Genomic DNA, 20438 nt, shown 5'->3' with positions numbered 1-20438 from the left:
AACCTTTATGGCATGGTGTTTCGAACCATAGACTCTGCAGCCATATTGCCTGGGTTTAAATTCTGTCTCTATACTTACTCTGTTCTGAGCATATTCTCTGTTCTGGGCATACTCATATTCTGGGCAAGTTTCATAATCTTTTGACGCTTCAGAGAAATGTGCCTGGCATATAGTAAGCACTACGTAAGTGTTGTTATTGGAAGTGCTGTGGAGGCGATTCCAACTCCTAGCCACCCTGTAGACAGCAGAGCAGAACCTTCCCTAGTCTTTTTGCACCATCCTCTCACCTTCCGTTGCTATATCAGACAATGCTCCACTGCTATTTATAGGGTTTTCATGGCCAAATTTTTTGGAAGTGGGTGGCTAGGTCATTCTTCCTACTGTCTAGTCTGGAAGCTCTGCTGAAACCTGTCCACTATGGGTGACCCTGCTGGTATTTGAAATATTGGTGGCATAGCTTTCAGCAGCACAGCAACACGCAGCCGCCACAGTGTGACAACGGACAGATGGATGGTGTGGTTCCCTGACTGGGAAACAAACCTGGGCCGCAGTGGTGAGAATGCCAAATCTTAACCACTAGACCACCAGGGCTGGCATGTAAGTGTTAGCTATGATCATTTCATTCTTATCTTTTATAATAAAATACTCTTTAATGTTTAATAAAGAATTCTATTTGTTTCAATATAAAAAAGGAAAAAGAATGACCATGTGTCCATCTTCCAAGATATGATCTTATTTCTGACTACATAGCCCCATTTCAACCTGGCTTATCTTTGCCTATCTATTTTCTTCTGAAGTTGAATTCTATCTGAGCCCAGAAGAGACTAGCCCCAACCATAACTCTGGGTACGTGGAAATCTGTGCCATCTGAGTTGTCTTAAGCTTAGATATTGACTCTTCGGAACCTCTGGACCTTTGATATTTTCCCTAGCTTCCCCCGGACACTGCTAACCATGAGCGTCTGCAGCCCGGATGCTCACATCATTCAATGCACTCTCATTCTGGGAAGCCTTTGACTCCAGAGGCAGGTCCTAGAGCTTGAACTCTTGACTCACCAAATGGTGAGACCCCTTGCTTTGCCTCTGCTCGGGGTCTTGAACACTATAAACGAGGTCCAGTGGTGTCTCTAAGCTCCACAATCCCTCCCCAGATGATAAAGCCTCTTTCTCTTACTAAAGGGCCTTCAAAGCTCTTACAATTTCTTGAGTTGCAGAAATAAATGTCTGCTGGTTCCCTAATGTTCAAAAGGTTTCTTTTTCCTCAATCCTCAGTAAACTTTGACCCTCCATGATTTCAAAATTCTGGACTCTCTTGGTTACTGGTTCAGAAAAAATATCCTCCTTTCCCTTGAATTTTGGAAATATAAGCACTCTTTTCAAGAGTTTCTAAATCCACTACAGTTTTCCTGACACTAACACTTACTAGCCTGATGTGCCTCGTTTTCATTAGCTCCCAAGGCTATAGAGGCCCAGAAGAATCTTATGGCTCAATTAAAACCACCAATCATTCCCAAGGAGCCAGCAAAAGGAACATCATATTACTGTCCACACAGAAGTTCTGAAAAGACAAAATTATCAAAATAATCAAGACTTTAGCATCACAACATGTAAAAAACAATTTAGATTCAGGATATAAAAAAGCTAAGAATCCTACAGAGATCAACAATATTCATACTACTTAAAAATTTTTTTAATATAAAAAAAGGCCATAAAATCTATTGTTTTCAATACAGAGAACAAAACAGACTAAATTATTAGTATTAATATTTGAAGGAATATGTTTTGTGGACCTCTGGTTTAGGCCATTGTTCTCAATCTATAATAAAGGAACAGTTGTAGAATTAGACTTCTGTAAAATGCAGCAGACATGTCATAGCAATGTTAAAAATGCTTTAAAAATTTCTAAATATTTACCCTGAATGGCTATACTTATCCCACCATGGGCCAGCAACAGTGTGTAAGTCAGCACTTGCACATGGACCACTCTGTTGGTCTAGACCATTCCCTTGGTTCTTTATTCCCAATTCTTCCTCAGCTCTTTTCATCTTGGCTAGTATCTGTCCTGCCTCTAAAATCTAATGATGGCCTGGCGTAGAATGATGTGGCCTCAGGCAGAGCACAAGGCTTTGGTGTTGAGACGATGTAGCCACAAGCAAGCCTCAGTGGCAGCAGCTCACCTGCTGGCTGCCCCATGCCTAAGAGGAAATGATGGTAAGGGACAGATTAGGAATCTGAGTCCATAACAGGACAATAATGTCATAGCATCAAATGTAATGCCACCTTTAACCTCCCATTTTCCTCTCCTCATGATGATCACCAAGAATTGAACTCTTGAACAAAAGTAATGCCTTCTTTTAGGAGGCCAGAAGGTAACATATTCTCAAGACTGATCTATAACAGAAAAAATATTCCCACCCTAAGCTGCCACTCCACCAAGTCAGTTCCTGTGATCATCTCAGTAGTAGGATGTTCCACTTGCAGCCTTGTATTCATCTCCATGAAGTAGAAATCATGCTTTGAGTCCATAATAAACTCCACAGTTCCTAAAAGACATAATACAATGGTCACATTTCAATAGCATATAATCAGCAGCAAATCAAAATCTTCCATGATGTATCACACCAAGTTTTACTGCTGCCTTCATTCAGTGGTAAACAGTTTGCATTTCATGAAGAAAATACTTTAGAGTTTGCAGCAGCAAACGATTCTCAGTCAAAAATAGGGAGCCACATGAAATTTAGCAATAGGAAAGTTTATTTGGAGTTTTAAGCAAATGGTAAGCCCAAGTTATGACTCGGTCTCAGCTGTTGCAGCAGTGAGGACATGGCTGGACCATATGTCACTGCTTCAGTGCAAGATCCCTGGGAACCTCACACTGTGACATCCCATCTCACTCTGACTCTGTGGAGAAAAATACAACTGTTTTTTCCTGATTATGGGTTCTTGGAAGCTTCCTTTAAAAGTCCTTTTGCTGGTTACCCACTGAAAGATTGCTTAGCAACTAAACCCTATGTTAATGTCTTAGCTATTGGCATTCTATTAAGCACTACATTTCCCCCAGCTTTTTTCAGGTATAATTTCAGACAATAAAATTGATGCATTCTAACAGCAGTCGTGTGTCACATAACAACGTTTCGGGTAACAACAGACTGCATATATGACGGTGGTCCCATAAGATTAGTACCATATAGCCTAGGTGTGTAGTAGGCTATACCATCTAGGTCTGTTTAAGTACACTCTATGATGTTCGCACAACAACAAAATAGCCCAATAATGTGTTTCTTAGACTGTATCCCCTCCGTTAAGCAACACATAACTGTAGAGGTGTGCTGAGTCTCAGCAATTGAATATAGCCCTATAACCACCACCACAATGAAAGTACAGACCAGTTCCATCATCCAAAATGTTCCCTTGTTCCCCTTTGCAGTCAGTGCCTTCCACAGGTCCCTGGCTCCAGGTAACCACTGGTTTGCTTTCTGTCATAGTTTTTTTCTAGACTGTCATATAAATGAAATCATATAGTATGTAGTCTTCTGTGTCTGAGTTTTATTCACTTAGCCTAAAGTTAGTTCCATACACAGGCATACTTCAGAGATATTGTGGGTTTGGTTCCAGACGACCTCAATATAGCAAATATTGCAATAAAGCAAGTCACATGAATTTTTTGGTTTCCCAGTGCAAATAAAACTTATGTTTACACTATACTGTAGTCTAGTAAGTGTGAAATAGCATTATGTCTTAAAAAACAATGTACAGGGGCTGGCTCCATGGCCTGGTGGTTAAGTTCAGCGTGTTCTGCTTCAGCAGCCCGGGTTCGCAGGTTCGGAACCCCGGGCGCAGACATACACCACTCATCAGCCATGCTGTGGCAGTGACCCACATATAAAATAGAGGACGAATGGCACAGATGTTAAGTCAGGACTAATCTTCCTCAAGAAAAAAAAAAAAAAGAGGAAGACTGGCAACAGATGTTAGCTCAGGGTGAATCTTCCTCAGCAAAACAATAACAACAACAAAAACAATGTACATATCTTAATTAAAAAATATTTTATTGCTAAAAAATCCTAACCATCATCTGAGCCTTCAGTGAGTTGTAATTTTTTTGCTGGTGGAGGGTCCTATAAAAAAACACAATATCTGCAAAGGGCAAAAAAGTGAAGCATAATAAAATGGGGTATACCTGTAAATTAAAACTGTTTTTCAAACTGTGGGTCACAACCCATTAGTGGATTGTAAAAATTCAGTGAAGACTTCCAGATTCTGGCCCAGCATGTAAGGAGCTTAGAAGGTGTCATTCTGTCCTGACAACAAGTAAAAAGCTGAATAAACTGAAAAAGCCACAGCTCTTCTTAGATCCATCAGAGATGTAAGGTCATAGGGTAAATCGCTGCTCCCAAAGCTAGAGAGACAGCTGGATACACAGATTCATCACTTACTAGAGCAGAAACCCATAAGCACAAACCTCTGTAGGAACAAGTAGGGTAGCAAAGAGTAGGAAAACCTGGACTGTAACTGACAAATTGATGAAGGCTCAGTGTGGACAATGCTGAGTTAAAAACTCCAGGGGGACACAGTCATAGGGTACCCTCCACATTTTTGTGAGTTTTACCTCCAGGAGCTCTATCAGGTCCTCACAGTAAATACTGGAGAAAATCCCCTTGAGCTTCCAGCAGTGGGAGGATAAAAGGAACCATTTCAAGTACACTAGAGTTCTGTTCTTCTCAACAAGATCTGCCCTTAAGAGAAACTATTTTACCAGAGCCTAAACTACTGGGGTTTTATCAGAGCCTAATTAACATAATTGGGGAAAGGGAAATACACAACTCCAGCCCCCTCCAGCCATCCTGTTCCACCTAAGTGAATAAATCAAAAACAAAAACAAACAAAAAACAAACTGAGAAGCACTATTTTTTTTTTTTTTAAAGATTTTATTTATTTATTTTTCCCCCAAAGCCCCAGTAGATAGTTGTATGTCGTAGTTGCACATCCATTCTAGTTGCTGTATGTGGGACGCGGCCTCAGCATGGCTGGAGAAGTGGTGTGTCGGTGCTCGCCCGGGATCCAAACCCGGGCCGCCAACAGCGGAGCGCGCGCACTTAACCGCTAAGCCACGGGGCCGGCCCTAGAAGCACTATTGAAGCTCACAGTTTAAGGCATAAGATCACCAAAAGATTCAGATCTAATCACAGGACTATAGAACACTTTCCCTCCCCCAAAACTAACCACTACATCACCAAAGACCTATTTACCACAGTTCCTTTTACCCAGGACATCATGTCTGGCTATTAAGGAAAAATTAGAGGGCTGGCCCGGTGGTGTAGCAGTTAAGTTGGTGTGCTCCACTTCGGCAGCTCAGGGTTCGTGGGTTCGGAGCCGGGGCACGGACTGACACACTGCTTATCAAGCCATGCTGTGGCAGTGTCCCATATAAAAAAGTAGAGGAAGATGGGTACAGATGTTAGCCCAGGGCTAATCTTCCTCAGCAAAAAGAGGAGGATTGGCAACAGATGTTAGCTCAGGGCTGATCTTCCTCACAAAAAAAGAAAAAATTAGAAGTCATGCTAAAAAGCAAAAAGCACAGATTGACGAGATTGAAAAAGTATCAGAATCAGACTCAGATATGACAGGAATGTTGGAATTATCAGGCTCGGAACTTAAAAAATATGATTAATATGCTAAGGGTTTTAACGAAAAAAGTAGACAACATGCAAGAACAGATGGATAATGTAGAGCAGAGAGATGGAAATTCTAAGAAAGAGTCAAAAAGAAATGCTAGAGATCAAAAACACTAACAGAAGTGAAGAACGTCTTTGATGGGCTCATTAGTAGACTGAATATGGCTAAGGAAAGAATCTCTGAGCTTGAGGATATGACAACAGGAACTTCCAAAACTAAAAGCAAAGAGAAACAAGACTGAAAAAAACCAGAACAGAATAGCCAAGAACTGTGGGACTAGAAAAGGTGTTACAAACGCATAATGGGAATAGTAGAAGAAGAAAGAAAGGAACAGAAGCAATATTTGAAGCAACAGTGACTGAGAATTTCCCCAAATTAATGTCAGTTACCAAACCACAGATCCAGGAAGCTCAGAGAACACTAAACAGGATAAATGCCAGAAAAACCACTTAGGCATATCATTTTCAAAGTACAGAAAATCAAAAATAAAGAAAGAATCCTGAAAGAAGCCAAAGGAAAAAACCCATCTCACCTATAAAGGAGAAAAATATAAGAATTACATCTGACCTCTCCTCAGAAACCCTGCAAACAAGAACAGTGGAGTGAACTATTTGAAGTGTTGAGCAAAAGAAATCAACCTAGAATTCTGTACCTTTGGGTGAAGTCATCCTTCCAAAGAGAAGGAGAAATAAAGACGGTCTCAGGTAAACAAAAATTGAGAGAATTTGTTGGCAGTAGACCTGCCTTGCAAGCAATGTTCAAAAAAGTTCTTTAGAGAGAAGGAAAATGACATAGCGTCAATACACCAAGAAGACATAACAATCCTTAATGTGCATGCACTAACAACAGAATGTCGAAACACATGAGGTTAAAAACCGAGAGCTGCAAGGATAAATAGACAATCCACTAATACAGCTGGAGTCTTCAACACCCCTCTATCAGAAGTGGAGAAATCCAGCAGGCAGAAAATTAGTAAGAACATAGTTGAACTCAGTAGCACCATCAATAAACTGGATATAACTGACATCTACCGACTACTTCATCCAACAGCAGCAGATTACATATTCTCAAGCTCACATGGAACATTCACCAACACAGACCACATTCAGGGCCATAAAATATACCATAACAAATTTAAAAGAATAGATATCATACAATGTCTGCTCTCAGACCACAATTAAACTAAAAATCAATAAATTGAACTAGAAATCAATAACAGAAAGACAGCTGGAAAAAAAATCTCAAAATACTTGCAGATTAAACAACACACTACTAAATAATACTTAGGTCACAGAAGAAATTGCAAGAGAATATAAAAAATATTTTAAACTGAATGAAAATGGAAACACAACTTATCAAAATTTGTGGGATGCATTGAAAGTAGTGCTTAGAGGAAAATTTATAGCATTGAATCCATATATTCGAAGAGAAGAAAGATATAAAATTAATCTAAGCTTCCATTTTAGGAAACTAGAAAAACAAGAATAAATTAATTCCAAAGTAAGCATAAGAAAAGAAACAATAGAGTAGAAATCCACGAAATTGAAAACAGAAAATCAATAGAGAAAATCAATAAAACCAAAAGTCAGTTCTTTGTAAAGGCCAATAAAATTGATAAGCCCTTAGCCAGACTATTTAAGAAAAAAAAAGAAGACACAAATTACTAATAGCAGAATTGAAAGAAGGGACATCATACAGATCTTATGGATATTAAAAGGACAATAAAGGAATATTATGAACAACTCTATGCCCACAAATTTGATAGCCTAGATAAAATGGACCAATTCCTTGAAAGACACAATCTGCCAAAACTCACACAAGAAAAAATACACGATGTGAATAGGACTATATCTTTTAAAGAAACTGAATTAATCATTAGTAACCTCCAAAACAGAAAGCAGCAGGCACAGATTGGTTCACTGGTGCATGCTACCAAACACTGAAGCTAGAATTTATACCAATTCTCTACAATTTCTTCCAGAAGAGAGAAGACAGAATACTTTCTAACTCATTCTATGAGGCCAGTATTACCTTAATATTAAAACCAGACAAAGACATTACAGAAAAGAAACTACAGACCAATATCTCTTATGAACATAGATGTAATAATCCTCAACAAAATATTAGCAAATTGAATCCAACAATGTGTAAAAAGAATTATACATCATGACCAAGTGGGATTTATCCCAATTGTGCAAGGCTGGTTCAACATTTGAAAATCAACTGATGTAATCCATCACATCAACAGGCTAAAAAGAATCAAGTGGTCATATCAATAGATGCAGAAAAAGCATCTGATGAAATCCAATACCCAACTATAACAAAAACTCTCAACAAACTAGGAATAGAGGGGAACTTCCTCAACTTGATAAAGAAGTTTTACAAAAACCTACAGCTAAAATCATACATAATGGTGAGAAACTAGAAGCTTTTCCACTAAGATTAGAAACAAGGCAAAGATGTACACTCTCATCACTCTTTTTCAATATCATGCTGGAAGTCCTAGCTAATGCAACAAGATGAGAAAAGGAAATAAAAGGCATATAGATTGAGAAGGAAGAAATAAAAGTGGTCACAGATCACTTGATCATCTATGTAGAAAATCCAAAAGAATTGATAAAAAAAACTCTTGGAACTAACAAGTGATCATATCAAGGTTGCAGGATACAAGGTTAATATACAAAAGTCAATTATTTTCTATACCAACGATAAATAAGCAGAATTTGAAATTAAAAACACAATACCATTTACATAAGCACTCTCCCAAATTTAGTATAAATCTAACAAAATATGTATAAGATCTATATGGGGAAACTACAGAACTCTGATAAAGAAGCCAAAGAACTAAATAAATGGAAAGATATTCCATGTTCATGGATAAGAAGACTCAACATTGCCAAGATGTCAGCTCTTCCCAACCTGTTCTACAGATTTGATGCAATCCCAATCAAAATCCCAGCAAGTTATTTTTTGATATCAAAAGCTGATTTTAATGTTTATATGGAGAGGCAAAAGATCCAGAATAGCCAACTCAATATTGAAGGAAAATAACAAAGTTGAAGGACTGACACTATCCGACTTAAAGACTTACTATAAAGCTACAGTAATCAAAATGATGAAGTACTGGTGAAAGAATAGACAAATAGATCAATGAAACAGAATAGAGAGCCCAGAAATAGACTCACATAAATACAGTCAACTGGGCCGGCCCCGTGGCTTAGTGGTTAAGTGCACGCGCTCTGCCACTGGCGGCCCGGGTTCGGATCCCAGGCGCGCACCGACGCACCGCTTCTCCGGCCACGCTGAGGCCACGTTCCACATACAGCAACTAGAAGGATGTGCAACTATGACATACAACTATCTACTGGGGATTTCGGGGGAAAAAAAAGGAGAAGGATTGGCAATAGATGTTAGTTCAGAACCGGTCTTCCTCAGCAAAAAAGAGGAGGATTAGCATGGATGTTAGCTCAGGGCTGATCTTCCTCACACACACACAAAAAAATACAGTCAACTGATCTTTGACAAAGGAGCAAAGGCAACACAATGGAGCAAAGACAGTCTTTTCAACAAATGGTGCTGGAACAATTGGACATCTACATGCAAAAAGAAATGAATCCAGACACAGACCTTACATCCTTCACAAAAATTAACTCAAAATGGATCATAGACCTAAATGTAAAACACAAAACAATAAAACTCCTAGAAGATAATATAGGAGAAAACATAGATAATCCTGGGTGTGGTGATGCCTTTTTAGATACAACTGCAAAGGCATGATCCATGAAAGAAATAATTGTTAAGCTGGACTTCATTAAAATTAAAAACTTCTAGGGCCGGCCCTGTGGCTTGGTGGTTAAGTGCGCGCGCTGCGATGCTGGCGGCCCGGGTTCGGATCCCGGGTGCGCATCGAGGCACCACTTCTCCGTTCATCCTGAGGCCGAGTCCCACATGCAGCAACTAGAAGGATGTGCAGCTACGACACACAACTATCTACTGGGACTTTGGGGGGAAAAAAATAAATAAATAAAATCTTAAAAAAAAAAAAAAGAAAAGAAATAATTAAAAAATGGGCAAAAAAAAAATGGGACACCTTATCAAAGAAGATATACAATGGCAAGTAAGCATAGGAGAAAATGCTCCACATCATATGTTATCAGGGAAATGCAATTTAAAACAACAATGAGATACTACTACACACCTAATAGAACAGCCAAAATCTGGAACACTGACAACACTAAACGTTGGTGATGACGTGGAGCAACAGGAACTCTCATACATTGCTGGTGGGAATGCAAAATGGTATACCACTTTGGAAGACAGTTCAGCAGTTTCTTACAAAACTAAACATACTCTTACCATACGATGCAGCAATCATGCTCCTTGGTATTTACCCAAATGAATTGAAACTATGTCCACACAAAACCCTGCACACAGATGTTTACAGCAGCTTTACTTATAACTGCCACACTTGAAAGCAATCAAGATGTCCTTCGATAGGTGAGAGGATAAATAAACTGTGTTACATCCAGACAATGAAATATTATTCAGTGCTAAACAGAAATGAGCTATCAAGCCATGAAAAGACATGGAAGAAACTTAAATGCATATTACTAAGTGAAAGAAGGCAATCTTAAAAGGCTGCATACTGTATGATTCCAATTATATAACAATCTGGAAAAGGCAGAACTATGGAGGCAATAACAAGATTAGTGGTTGTCAGGGGTTGGAGGCAGGGAGGGATGAAGAGAAAAGCACAGAGGATATTTAGGGCAGTGAAAGTATTCTGTACAACACTACAATGGCGGATACATGTCATTATACATTTGTCCAAACTCACAGAATATACATCAAGAGTGAACCCAAATGTAAAATATGGACTCTGGATGATAAAGATGTGTCAGTATAGGTTCATCAGTTGTAACAAATGTACTACTCTAGTGTGGGACGTTGATGGTAGGGGAGGCTGTGAGTGTGGGTCAGGGGTATGGGAACTTTCTGTACTTTCTGTTCAATTTTGCTGTGAACCTAAAACTGCTCTAAAAAATTGAAGTTCATTAATTTAAAAAAAATGCAAAAAAGCCATTTTTGTGATTTTATTTTAAAATAGGATAGAAAATATCAAATAGCTCTACACATAATTAGAGTAAGTACTGTTTAGTGAAGTGTTTTTTTCAAATATACATTCATATAAACACAAACACTTCTGCGTATATACTGGGTCTCAGTGTAAAATGTATTTCTTAATGTGGTTCTGGTCACGAACATTTGAAAGCCAATGATTTAAAAGCTATATGTTTCTTTTGCCTTCTGAAACATAAATAAATGATTATTTCTTCTCCTCTATTTGAAGCACATCTTAACTTACCTGCTCCAACATAGTTTACAGCTTTAGCAGCTCTGACTGCAGCTTCTCCAAGCTTTTTTCTTACTTCAGGTTTAATACCAGGCTATGAAAAAATATTTAAAATAAATTTCCATTTGTACTTTGCCCTACTGGAAGTTTCCATTAAGATCCAATGTTACATTTCTATGTATCAAATATTGCATTAAAAAGATAATAAAGATAAAAAGCTAACATTATAAATTTCATCAAGAAATTTAGACTATAAACTACAAACTATACCACAGTTCAACTGTCCCTATACCAAAGTTTAACGGTTCTGTTAGTAATTTCTATGAGTTATAGATTACTCAGCATAATAACATATCTTTGCCCCTTGTACCTACATAACAACTTTCATGACTATATGTCCACTTAAAATTACATGTATCAATATGAAAACTTTGAACAATTTCTATTTTGTTTCAAGATGATAAAGCAATCTGGGTCATGTGCCCAATAATTACCCATGAATGATGATAAACCTTGAGATTCCAAGTTAATAAGAAAGGTTCATAAACAAAAATGTATGTCAATGAGTAGGCAAAACTTAACATTTTAAAACAGTGCTCTACAGATATATATTTAAGCAATCACTGCTTGAAAATAAGACTTTACTGAAATTATTATTGACATTGACTTCAAATGGTATAATATACTCTGCAACAGAAATTAAATTTTGAATACAGTATGAGAATAAAAAACTAATTAACCAGAAACTTCAGAGCCCTGATGTTTTAGAAATACATATTGAAAAAAACATGTATATAACCTTGGACAAGAAAGAAGCCTGTGGCAGTAGCAGGTTCTAAAGAAATGTAAACCCAAAAATAGGTGACCCTAGGAGTAGGCCTTGACCCAGAAAATAACCTAAACCAATCAAGAGGTGGGCTCAAAGAGATGTAAACAATTAATTCTGAGAGGGCACAAGTTGCCAAATAACAGCAAATCTTTCTCCTCTACAATATAAACTCTAAGGCAGTAAAATGACTAATGTATTTTAGGAACATCTGAAACAGCAGTTAAAACAAAAGAGTCTTCTTCATAAAAGATCATTCCAGATCATTCCATTCCTCAAGCATTCTAGTTAATTACAATTTAAAATCTGCACAGAAACATTATGCAGCTGCTCACTCTAAGTCAGATACTTGGATCGGAGTACATTTACATTTCTTTTCCTAGATACCATCCAGAAGGATCGTGGCCCTGTTGTGTCCTCTGTATGGCAGCCCTGGAGCATCCATCCCCTCCTCACCCGCAACACTGAGTGGGGCCTTATCACTACATTACTACTGGGAAGTGGTTGTTCAGCAGGACTTTGGGGGAGACCATAGCTTCACAGATTTCTGATATGAAAATTAGAGTGACTCAGGTTTACGTTATAGAGATGCTTACAAATTTTTTTGCAAGGTCCTTACCCCTGGGGCCTCCTCAATGATCTTCTGATGTCTCCTCTGTACACTACAGTCTCTTTCAAACAAGTACACAGCATTGCCATGGTGGTCACCAAACACCTGGACTTCTACATGCCTATTTAAAAACCCAATGAAAAAGTTTCCATTTGTAAGATGAACATCCAAGAAAAAAAATTTATATATATATAATGACTGGGAAATAAGAAAAGAAAAAACAGGGGCCAGCTGGTGGTGTAGTGGTTAAGTTCATGTGCTCTGCCTTGGTGGCCCCGCGGTTTGTGGGTTCAGATGCCGGGTATGGACCTACATACTGCTCATCAAGCCATGCTGAGGCAGCGTCCCACACAGAAAATAGAGAGAGAGAGGGGCCGGCCCCGTGGCGTAGCGGTTAAGTGTGTGCACTCCGCTGCTGGCAGACTGGGTTTGGATCCCGGGCACACACCGATGCCCTGCTTGTTAGGCCATGCTGTGGCAGCATCCCATATAAAGTGGAGGAAGATGGGCACGCATGTTAGCTCAGGGCCAGTCTTCCTCAGCAAAAAGAGGAGGATTGGGATGGATGTTAGCTCAGGGCTGATCTTCCTCACAAAAAAAAAAAAAAAGAAAATATAGAGAGAGTGGCACAGATGTTCGCTCAGAGACAATCTTCCTCAGCAAAAAGAGAAAGATTGGCAACAGATGTTAGCTCAGGGCCAATCTTCCTCACAAAAAAAAAAAAGGAAGAAAAGAAAAAACATAGGAGACTGTATTTATGACCTCAGAGTAGGGGCAAGTCACAAGTACAAACTGTTCAGGAAAACACTGATAAATCTGACTACATCAAAATCACAAATTATATTCATATTTCATGTATCCTTAAAAAGGCAATGAAAACTTTTTTATGATCAGAGGATTTTGAAAAATCAGCTCTTACAGTCAGATTTTATAAACTAAGGCAGACTGAAAATTACTCATCAATAACAGTTAAGAAATAAATTAATATAGATCATTAGTTTTTTAAGAATATACTAGCATTAATTCATAAAAAATTAAAAAGGCATTTTAATGTTGAGTATAGAATAGTAAAATTATGAGAAGTCATATTAAGAGTAAACGCACATAACACTAATTAAAATAAGGATAACACAACACAGACCATTTGGTGAACACAAAAGCATTCTTCTCAGTACATTTATTTTGACATGTTTACCTCATGTATTCGCCACCATAATATAGAAACGAATGATCAGCGAATGTTTTTTCTGCTGATTTTTTAAAATAAAAATTGTCAAACATAGAAGAAATGAAAAAAAAACCCAGGAAGTCCTGTAAATGTACTGTTTCAGCACAATGGCTCATTTTTGTTCCTTTTTCTTCACCTCGTGAAGCACTTCACTAAACCACTTGAAAGAATTTACTTTCTCAATACATCATTTCTACTGAATGTTCCATTTTTAAATTTTCCAACCTGTCCAACACTTTCTCTTGACAAAATAATAGGAGCTGATTTCTTCCTTTTGGACTTGCCTGCTTTTTACTTACCCTCAAGCTATCATCATGAAATACAGTCTTGCTATCATTATTCTGAACAAACTGTTATCTGCAAGATCAATCGAGAATAAGAAAAACAGGTGATTTTTATTTTACCTCCATTTATTCCTCCTCTAAGGCTCTTCTTTTCTTTATGGAGATCCAAGTTTCTGACCCGTATCATTTTCCTTCTCTCTGAAGATCCTCTGCAATTATCAATTTCTGCAAGGCAAGTCTGGTGACAAATTCCCTCAATTTTTGTTTGAAGAAGTTTTTATTTCTCCTTCATGTTTGAAGGATAATTTCACTGGATACAGAATTCTAGCTTGGTGTTTTTTTTCTTTCAATATTTCGCTCCACTCTATTTTTGCTTAAGTCTGATGTATTTCTTATCCTTGTTCCTCTACAGGTAATGTGTTTTTCCCCCCTTGGCTTTTTTCAAGATTTTCTATTTGTCTTTGGTTTCCTGCAGTTTGAATATGATCAAAAAATTTTTTGGTATTCATCCTGCTTGGTGTCCTCTGAGCTTCTGGTTCTGTGGTTTGGTGTTTGTCATTAATTCTGGAAAAGTTTTGGCCATTGTTACTTCAAATATTTCTCCTGCTCCTTTCTCTTTTTCTTCTTCTTGTAGTGTTCAAATAACACATTTGTACACCTTTTAAAATTGTCCCACAGTTCTTGGATATTCTGTTCTGTTCTGTTTGTTTTCATTCTTATCGAATATCCATCTGGGAAGTTTCCACTGACGTACGTTCAAGGTCACTGATTCTTTCCTCAGCTGTGTCCAGTCTACTGATGAGTCCATCAAATGCATTCTTTATTCTTGTTACAATGTTTTTGATTCCTAGCATTTTCTTTTGATGTTTTTCTTAAAGTTTCCATATGTCCGCTTACATTACCCATATGTTCTTGCACACTGTCTGCTTGCTCCATTAGAGCCCTTAACATACTAATCAGTTACTTTAAATTCTATATCTGATAATTCCAATGTTTGTGTCATATCTCAGTCAGGTTCTGATGCTTGCTTTTTCTTTTCAGACTGCTTTTTCTTGACTTTTAGCATGCCTGTAATTTTTTTTGTTAAAAGCTGGACGTGATGTATCATGTAACAAGAACTGAGGTAAAGAGACATTTAAGGTGAGGTTTTATGTTAATCTGGCTAGGAGGCAGGCTCTGTTTAATGTCTGCAATAGCTGTAGGTGCCAGAGGCTTCAATTTCCTCTAGTGTCCTTGTTTTGTTTTTTCCCCTGTTGTCTTTGGGTTTCCCTAAGAAATCCTTAAATAGAGTCTGTGTCTGGCAGCTCTGTCAGTGGTAACCCCTGTTATTATAGTGGAGCCCTGGTGACATGGTAGTAGGGTGTGGGGGAGGGAAAACATTCTTTTTGTGTGTGTGTGAGGAAGATCAGCCCTGAGCTAACATCCATGCCAATCCTCCTCTTTTTGCTGAGGAAGACTGGCCCTGAGCTAACATCCGTGCCGATCTTCCTCCACTTGATGTGGGACGCTGCCACAGCACGGCCTGATAAGTGGAGCATTGGTGCGCGCCCGGGATCCGAACCCGGGCCACCAGCAGCAGAGTGCGTGCACTTAACCGCTATGCCACAGGGCCTCCTGGAAAACATTCTATAACCTTATGATTACATCTGTCTTTTAGTGGGCCTGTGTCCCTATGTGCTTCAGAAGTGTTTCTTAGCTTTTTTTTTCCTCCCTTAGGTGAAACAGGAAGGTAGACAGGGTTAGAGTTGGCTAACTGCCCTTCTCCCAAGACAGAAAAGGCTCTGGCAACGTTTCCCTTGGAGTGCTGGCCTTTGTTAGGGAGAACAGACTGCTCTGGGCCTATTTCAAAATGGTTACTTTTCTCTTCCTCTTGCCCCAAACTATGAGGGAATTTTTCTAGGATTTTCAGTGTGAGGACCTGGTGGTGTTCTTGGAGGGAAAACCCATGAAACTTTGGGGTTCCCCCTAACACTGGGCCCCAAGGAGTATCTCATTATCAAGCCAGTCCACACTCCGCCTCCAGTCATTTGTCAAAATTCTCATTTAAGTGTTCCTATCAGTTTACGGCTCTAGCAGCTTCTGCTCCAGGTGAGCTGATCTTGGCTGTGGTCTGCTGTATTCACATGCCTGCCCAGATTTCAGGGTGGTGGTTTGCCCTGTGGCCTCAATTCTCTAATGGGTCTAAAATTCACTGACTTTCATTTTGTTCAGATTTGTACTTGCTTTTTGGATGTGAGTGACAACTTTCAGGCTCCTTATATGTTGGAGCTGAACTGTCTGCCAAATTCCAACTGTAAAATTTTACCACTTTCACTGACTCTCCCTTATCTTTCAGCTGCTCCAGGCACAGAGACACTACAGCAGGGACTCCAGGTTCTGAAGGAAACATGTGGGGGCCACACCAGGAGCACAACACAGCTCTTTTCTGAGTTCTCAGAAGCTGGAAACACTTTTCCTTTGGCTGCTTACAAGGGAAGCTCATTGAGGATGTGTGTTCTACCATGATTTCTGTAGTCATCACATTGCTCGTTATTTTCCTTTTTCTGATTGATCCTTTTCTGGGCTGCTATATCTAACTTAGAGATTCTAGAGCACAATGTCTGAGAACCAGGAAGCGCATCAAATCCCAGCCCCTCCAATTCAGCCACTGCTGGGTTCTGGCTCGACAGACAGATAAATGCAGCTGGATTCTATCAGGAATGACTTGATATTTTCTAAGAGTTTTAAAGTTTTTATTTTCCTATTTACATTTTTAATCCATCTAGCATATATACTGAATATGCAGAGAGGAAGGAATCTGATTTCTATTTTTGATCCTCCAAAATAGTACAGTTTGAAGATTGTTTTCTATCCCAGACTTTCAAATAAGCCCAATAGTTCTGACCAGATTTATAAAATATCTTAATATCTACTCTTCTCAGTTATCAGCACCACCACCTTGACAATCTTCTGACACTCCACTAACTCAACAGGTAATTATTTAGTAGGATACAAAATAGTATGATTATTATGATATTAAAATATTATTACTAGAAAATACAGAATAGAAATATATAGAAATGCTAACACTTATATTAGCAGAATGAGATTATGAGTGATTTTGTTTTCTATCTCCTGTATTTTCCAAATTTGTAATGTATTTAATATTATTTCTGTATTTCAAAAAATATTATTGATGCCTATCATGAAGAAAGTAGTTTGCCAGGTAACATATAGGGGAAAATAAAAAGAAATATACTACCAAGTCCTTGATTTCCAGGAGCTTCCCAGCTATTGGGGGAATAAATTACAATGTGAGGGAATATATAGCTAACATTTCACAAGCAAAGAATTTACATCTTCAAAAAATGTCACAGGTATTGAGTTACAGTCACTGAAATAGTTAGCTGAGGTCTCCACAACAATTATAACTTAAGAGTATGCCAATTTGGAAAATCAGCCTATTTTTGAAAGGTATTGTGGAAAGGAGCCCTCAAGTTACCTTGGAACTCCCTCCCTTTTTGCCTTACTTCCCACTAAGAGGTGGCATATGCTGTGCTATCCTAATCAACTGGCCTATTTTGAGATTGACTTTTGTTTTACTATCAGACTCTTTTTTTTTTTTAAGATTTTATTTATTTATTTATTTTCCCCCCAAAGCCCCAGTAGATTGTTGTATGTCATAGCTACACATCCTTCTAGTCGCTGTATGTGGGACGCGGCCTCAGCACGGCCGGAGAAGCGGTGCGTCGGTGCGCGCCCGGGATCTGAACCCGGACCGCCAGCAGTGGAGTGCACGCACTTAACCGCCAAGCCACGGGGCCAGCCCTATCAAACTCTAAATGAATTTACTTTACTGTGCCATGCTCAGGGACTGTTCTAAGTTTTGTAGGACCTGAAACAAAAACAACTTGGGGGTCCTCTTTAAGAAGAATACAAAATTAGGTACAAGATCTTAGAAGAGGCTCAGGTAAGAAAAGGGCCTGAAGCTTTAGTTTATTAGCTCAAGACAAATACTCTCTGGTTATGATTCCCAAATGAAATGACTTTATTCTCTACAAAGTCACTTGACTTACAGGTGATATATATATATATAATTACCACAAAATCTATGAAACAAGAAGCTTTTATAATCAGTATCTTATTCTAAGCAACACCCATGAAAATAAAATTCCAGAAAATAAAAAATTAGAAATTCACATGGCATTTGCTATAGTGGTACCTAGAGGAGCAGTTTACTGCAATGGCTTAGAGTGTAAATTCTGGAGTCAAACTGCCTGGGTTCAAATCCCAGCTTTACCATCTCTCTGTTGGGAGACCTCAGGCAAGTCAGATAACCACTCAGTTGCTCAGTGCCCTCACCTGTGAAATGCGAATAGGGCCTCCTAATGGGACTGTTGTAGGAATTAGATTAGAATTAGAAGGATGGCAAGACTACTTAGTATATGTAAAATACTTAGAATCTGGCACATGGTAAGTGCAACATAAGGGTGAGCTGTTAGTACTATTATTTGTTAACATATCACTTACAATTACAATTCAATTTGGGTAACTATTTCCATTCTCTGGGCATCTCAACTGATGCTTATAGCGTTCTATAAAATAAAGCTTAATTTCTTACAAGAATTTTTTTATTTTGAAAAGACCCTAAATTCCATCAACAAGAAATGGATTAAATGAATTAATGGTACACCAATATCATGGAACCATTAAGCCACCCCCCCAAAAATGAGGTAGATCTATATTCACTGACATGGAAAAATGTCTATGATACAATATTAGCATACAATATTATACAAGATTCTATTCACTATTCTTCTGTATGTATTTTGCATTCTGTGTGTATATGTATAAATGTTTCTACTCACATAGAAAATGCCTGGAGAAATGCATACCATAAATATAATAAATGGATACATCAGGGGGTGGGATTGGGGAATTGAATGTACTTACGTATATTAGAATTTTATATTTTATAAAATGTGCATGCATTTCTTTCATAATTTTATTTTAAAAATCCAAGTCAGAAAAAAAGCTGGACCAACCTTGGTGTGTCCACAAACTTCTCAATCAGCATAGCATCATCATTGAAAGACTTCTTAGCTTCTCTCCGTGCTGATTCTAGCTGCTCCTGAAATTCTTTTTCAGATCTAACGATCCTCATACCCTAAGATGGAAAGATAGTTAGGACGACAACATAAGAAAACAAAAAAGACGAGCCTGACATGGAAGACACAAACACGCACGATCTTACTTTTCCCCCTCCACCACGGATGGCTTTAATCATGACAGGATAACCGATTCTCCCAGCATGCTCTTTCAGGCATTGGTCCGACTGGTCCTCGCCGTGATAACCTTCCACAACAGGCACACCAGCAGCCGCCATTATTGATTTGGCTGTGCTTCAGAATAAAACACATGAGATGCCCCAATTCTATGAATTATTTCATACAAGAGAGAACACAAATATAGCCTAGTCTATAAAATACAATGGAACTTTTAAAATGAAACATCCCATAAGTAAAGAAAGGACTACAGTCTGAGACAATAAAGGTTAATGCAAAATTAAAATATCTATTAGTTTTCCTCAATCCAATTTTTCATGTGGTAGCTCATCCCACCTTGTTTTTAATCCCCCAAAACCAACTAACGTATTGATTAGAAACACCAATTAGTTGAATATTGTCTGTAACTCACTGGATTGGCAGATAATTTATGCCTATGACAACAAAAGGGTATAATTAATATGTCTATTTTAGGTAAAACAAACTATATCAAGGGTCCTTCCTAGGTTGCATTTAAAAGATATAAACTCATACCTCTTTATACCCATGTCTCTAATTGCAGATGAAAGAGGACCTATAAAAATAATTCCTTCTTGCTTACATAGTTCAGCAAATTCCATGTTTTCTGAAAGAAAACCATATCCTGGATGGATAGCCTAGAAGTGAGAAATGAAAGGACAAGCTTACTAGCGTCCCAGTGGCAAACTGTGATGCAGGAGACGTTGTCTTCCTTTGGGGAGGCCTCTCCCTATGCTGGTGACAGGTACACTATGGTCTCTATCAAAACCTGTTTCCAGAGATGTCTGAAACATTCATACTAAAGTCCTGAAGCCTTACCAGAACCAGAAAAATCTTTTATTAAATTTCTTTTTATTGTGGTAATATATACATAACATAAAACTTACCACTTTAACAATTTTTAAGTGTATACTTTAGTGACATTAAGTACATTCACAATGTTGTGCAACCATTACCACCATCCATCTCCAAAACACTTTCATCATCCCAAATAGAAACTCTGTACCCATTAAATATTAATTCCCTATTCCCTGATAATCTCTATTTTACTTTCTGTCTCTACAGAATTTGCCCATTCTAGGTGCCTGATACAAGTAGAATCGTACAATATTTGCCCTTTTATGTCTGACATTTCATTTAGCATAATGTTTTCAAGGTTGATCCATGTTGTAGCATGTAC

At 38.2% G+C, this 20438-nt stretch overlaps 1 protein-coding gene across 1 annotated transcript in view; it reads right to left on the bottom strand.

The window, feature by feature from the left end:
* The window catches only part of MCCC1 (methylcrotonyl-CoA carboxylase subunit 1), a 57859-nt gene that overhangs the window by 19497 nt on the left and 17924 nt on the right, over window positions 1–20438 (bottom strand). Inside the window, exons 5-10 of the mRNA XM_004424678.3 lie at window positions 19775–19896; window positions 19210–19357; window positions 19001–19122; window positions 12474–12585; window positions 11041–11122; window positions 2415–2542 (exon numbers count right to left, since the gene is read on the bottom strand). Of these exons, the coding sequence (XP_004424735.1) occupies window positions 2415–2542; window positions 11041–11122; window positions 12474–12585; window positions 19001–19122; window positions 19210–19357; window positions 19775–19896 (714 nt within the window). The remainder of the gene's footprint in view (window positions 1–2414; window positions 2543–11040; window positions 11123–12473; window positions 12586–19000; window positions 19123–19209; window positions 19358–19774; window positions 19897–20438) is intronic.

The sequence above is a fragment of the Ceratotherium simum genome, chromosome 15 (assembly GCF_057802395.1).
Source record: "Ceratotherium simum simum isolate JZ-2026a chromosome 15, ASM5780239v1, whole genome shotgun sequence".
NCBI classification, from domain to species: Eukaryota; Metazoa; Chordata; class Mammalia; order Perissodactyla; family Rhinocerotidae; genus Ceratotherium; species Ceratotherium simum.
Note: the sequence above shows the minus strand (reverse complement) of the source record. Positions and strands in the feature narration are given on the sequence as shown.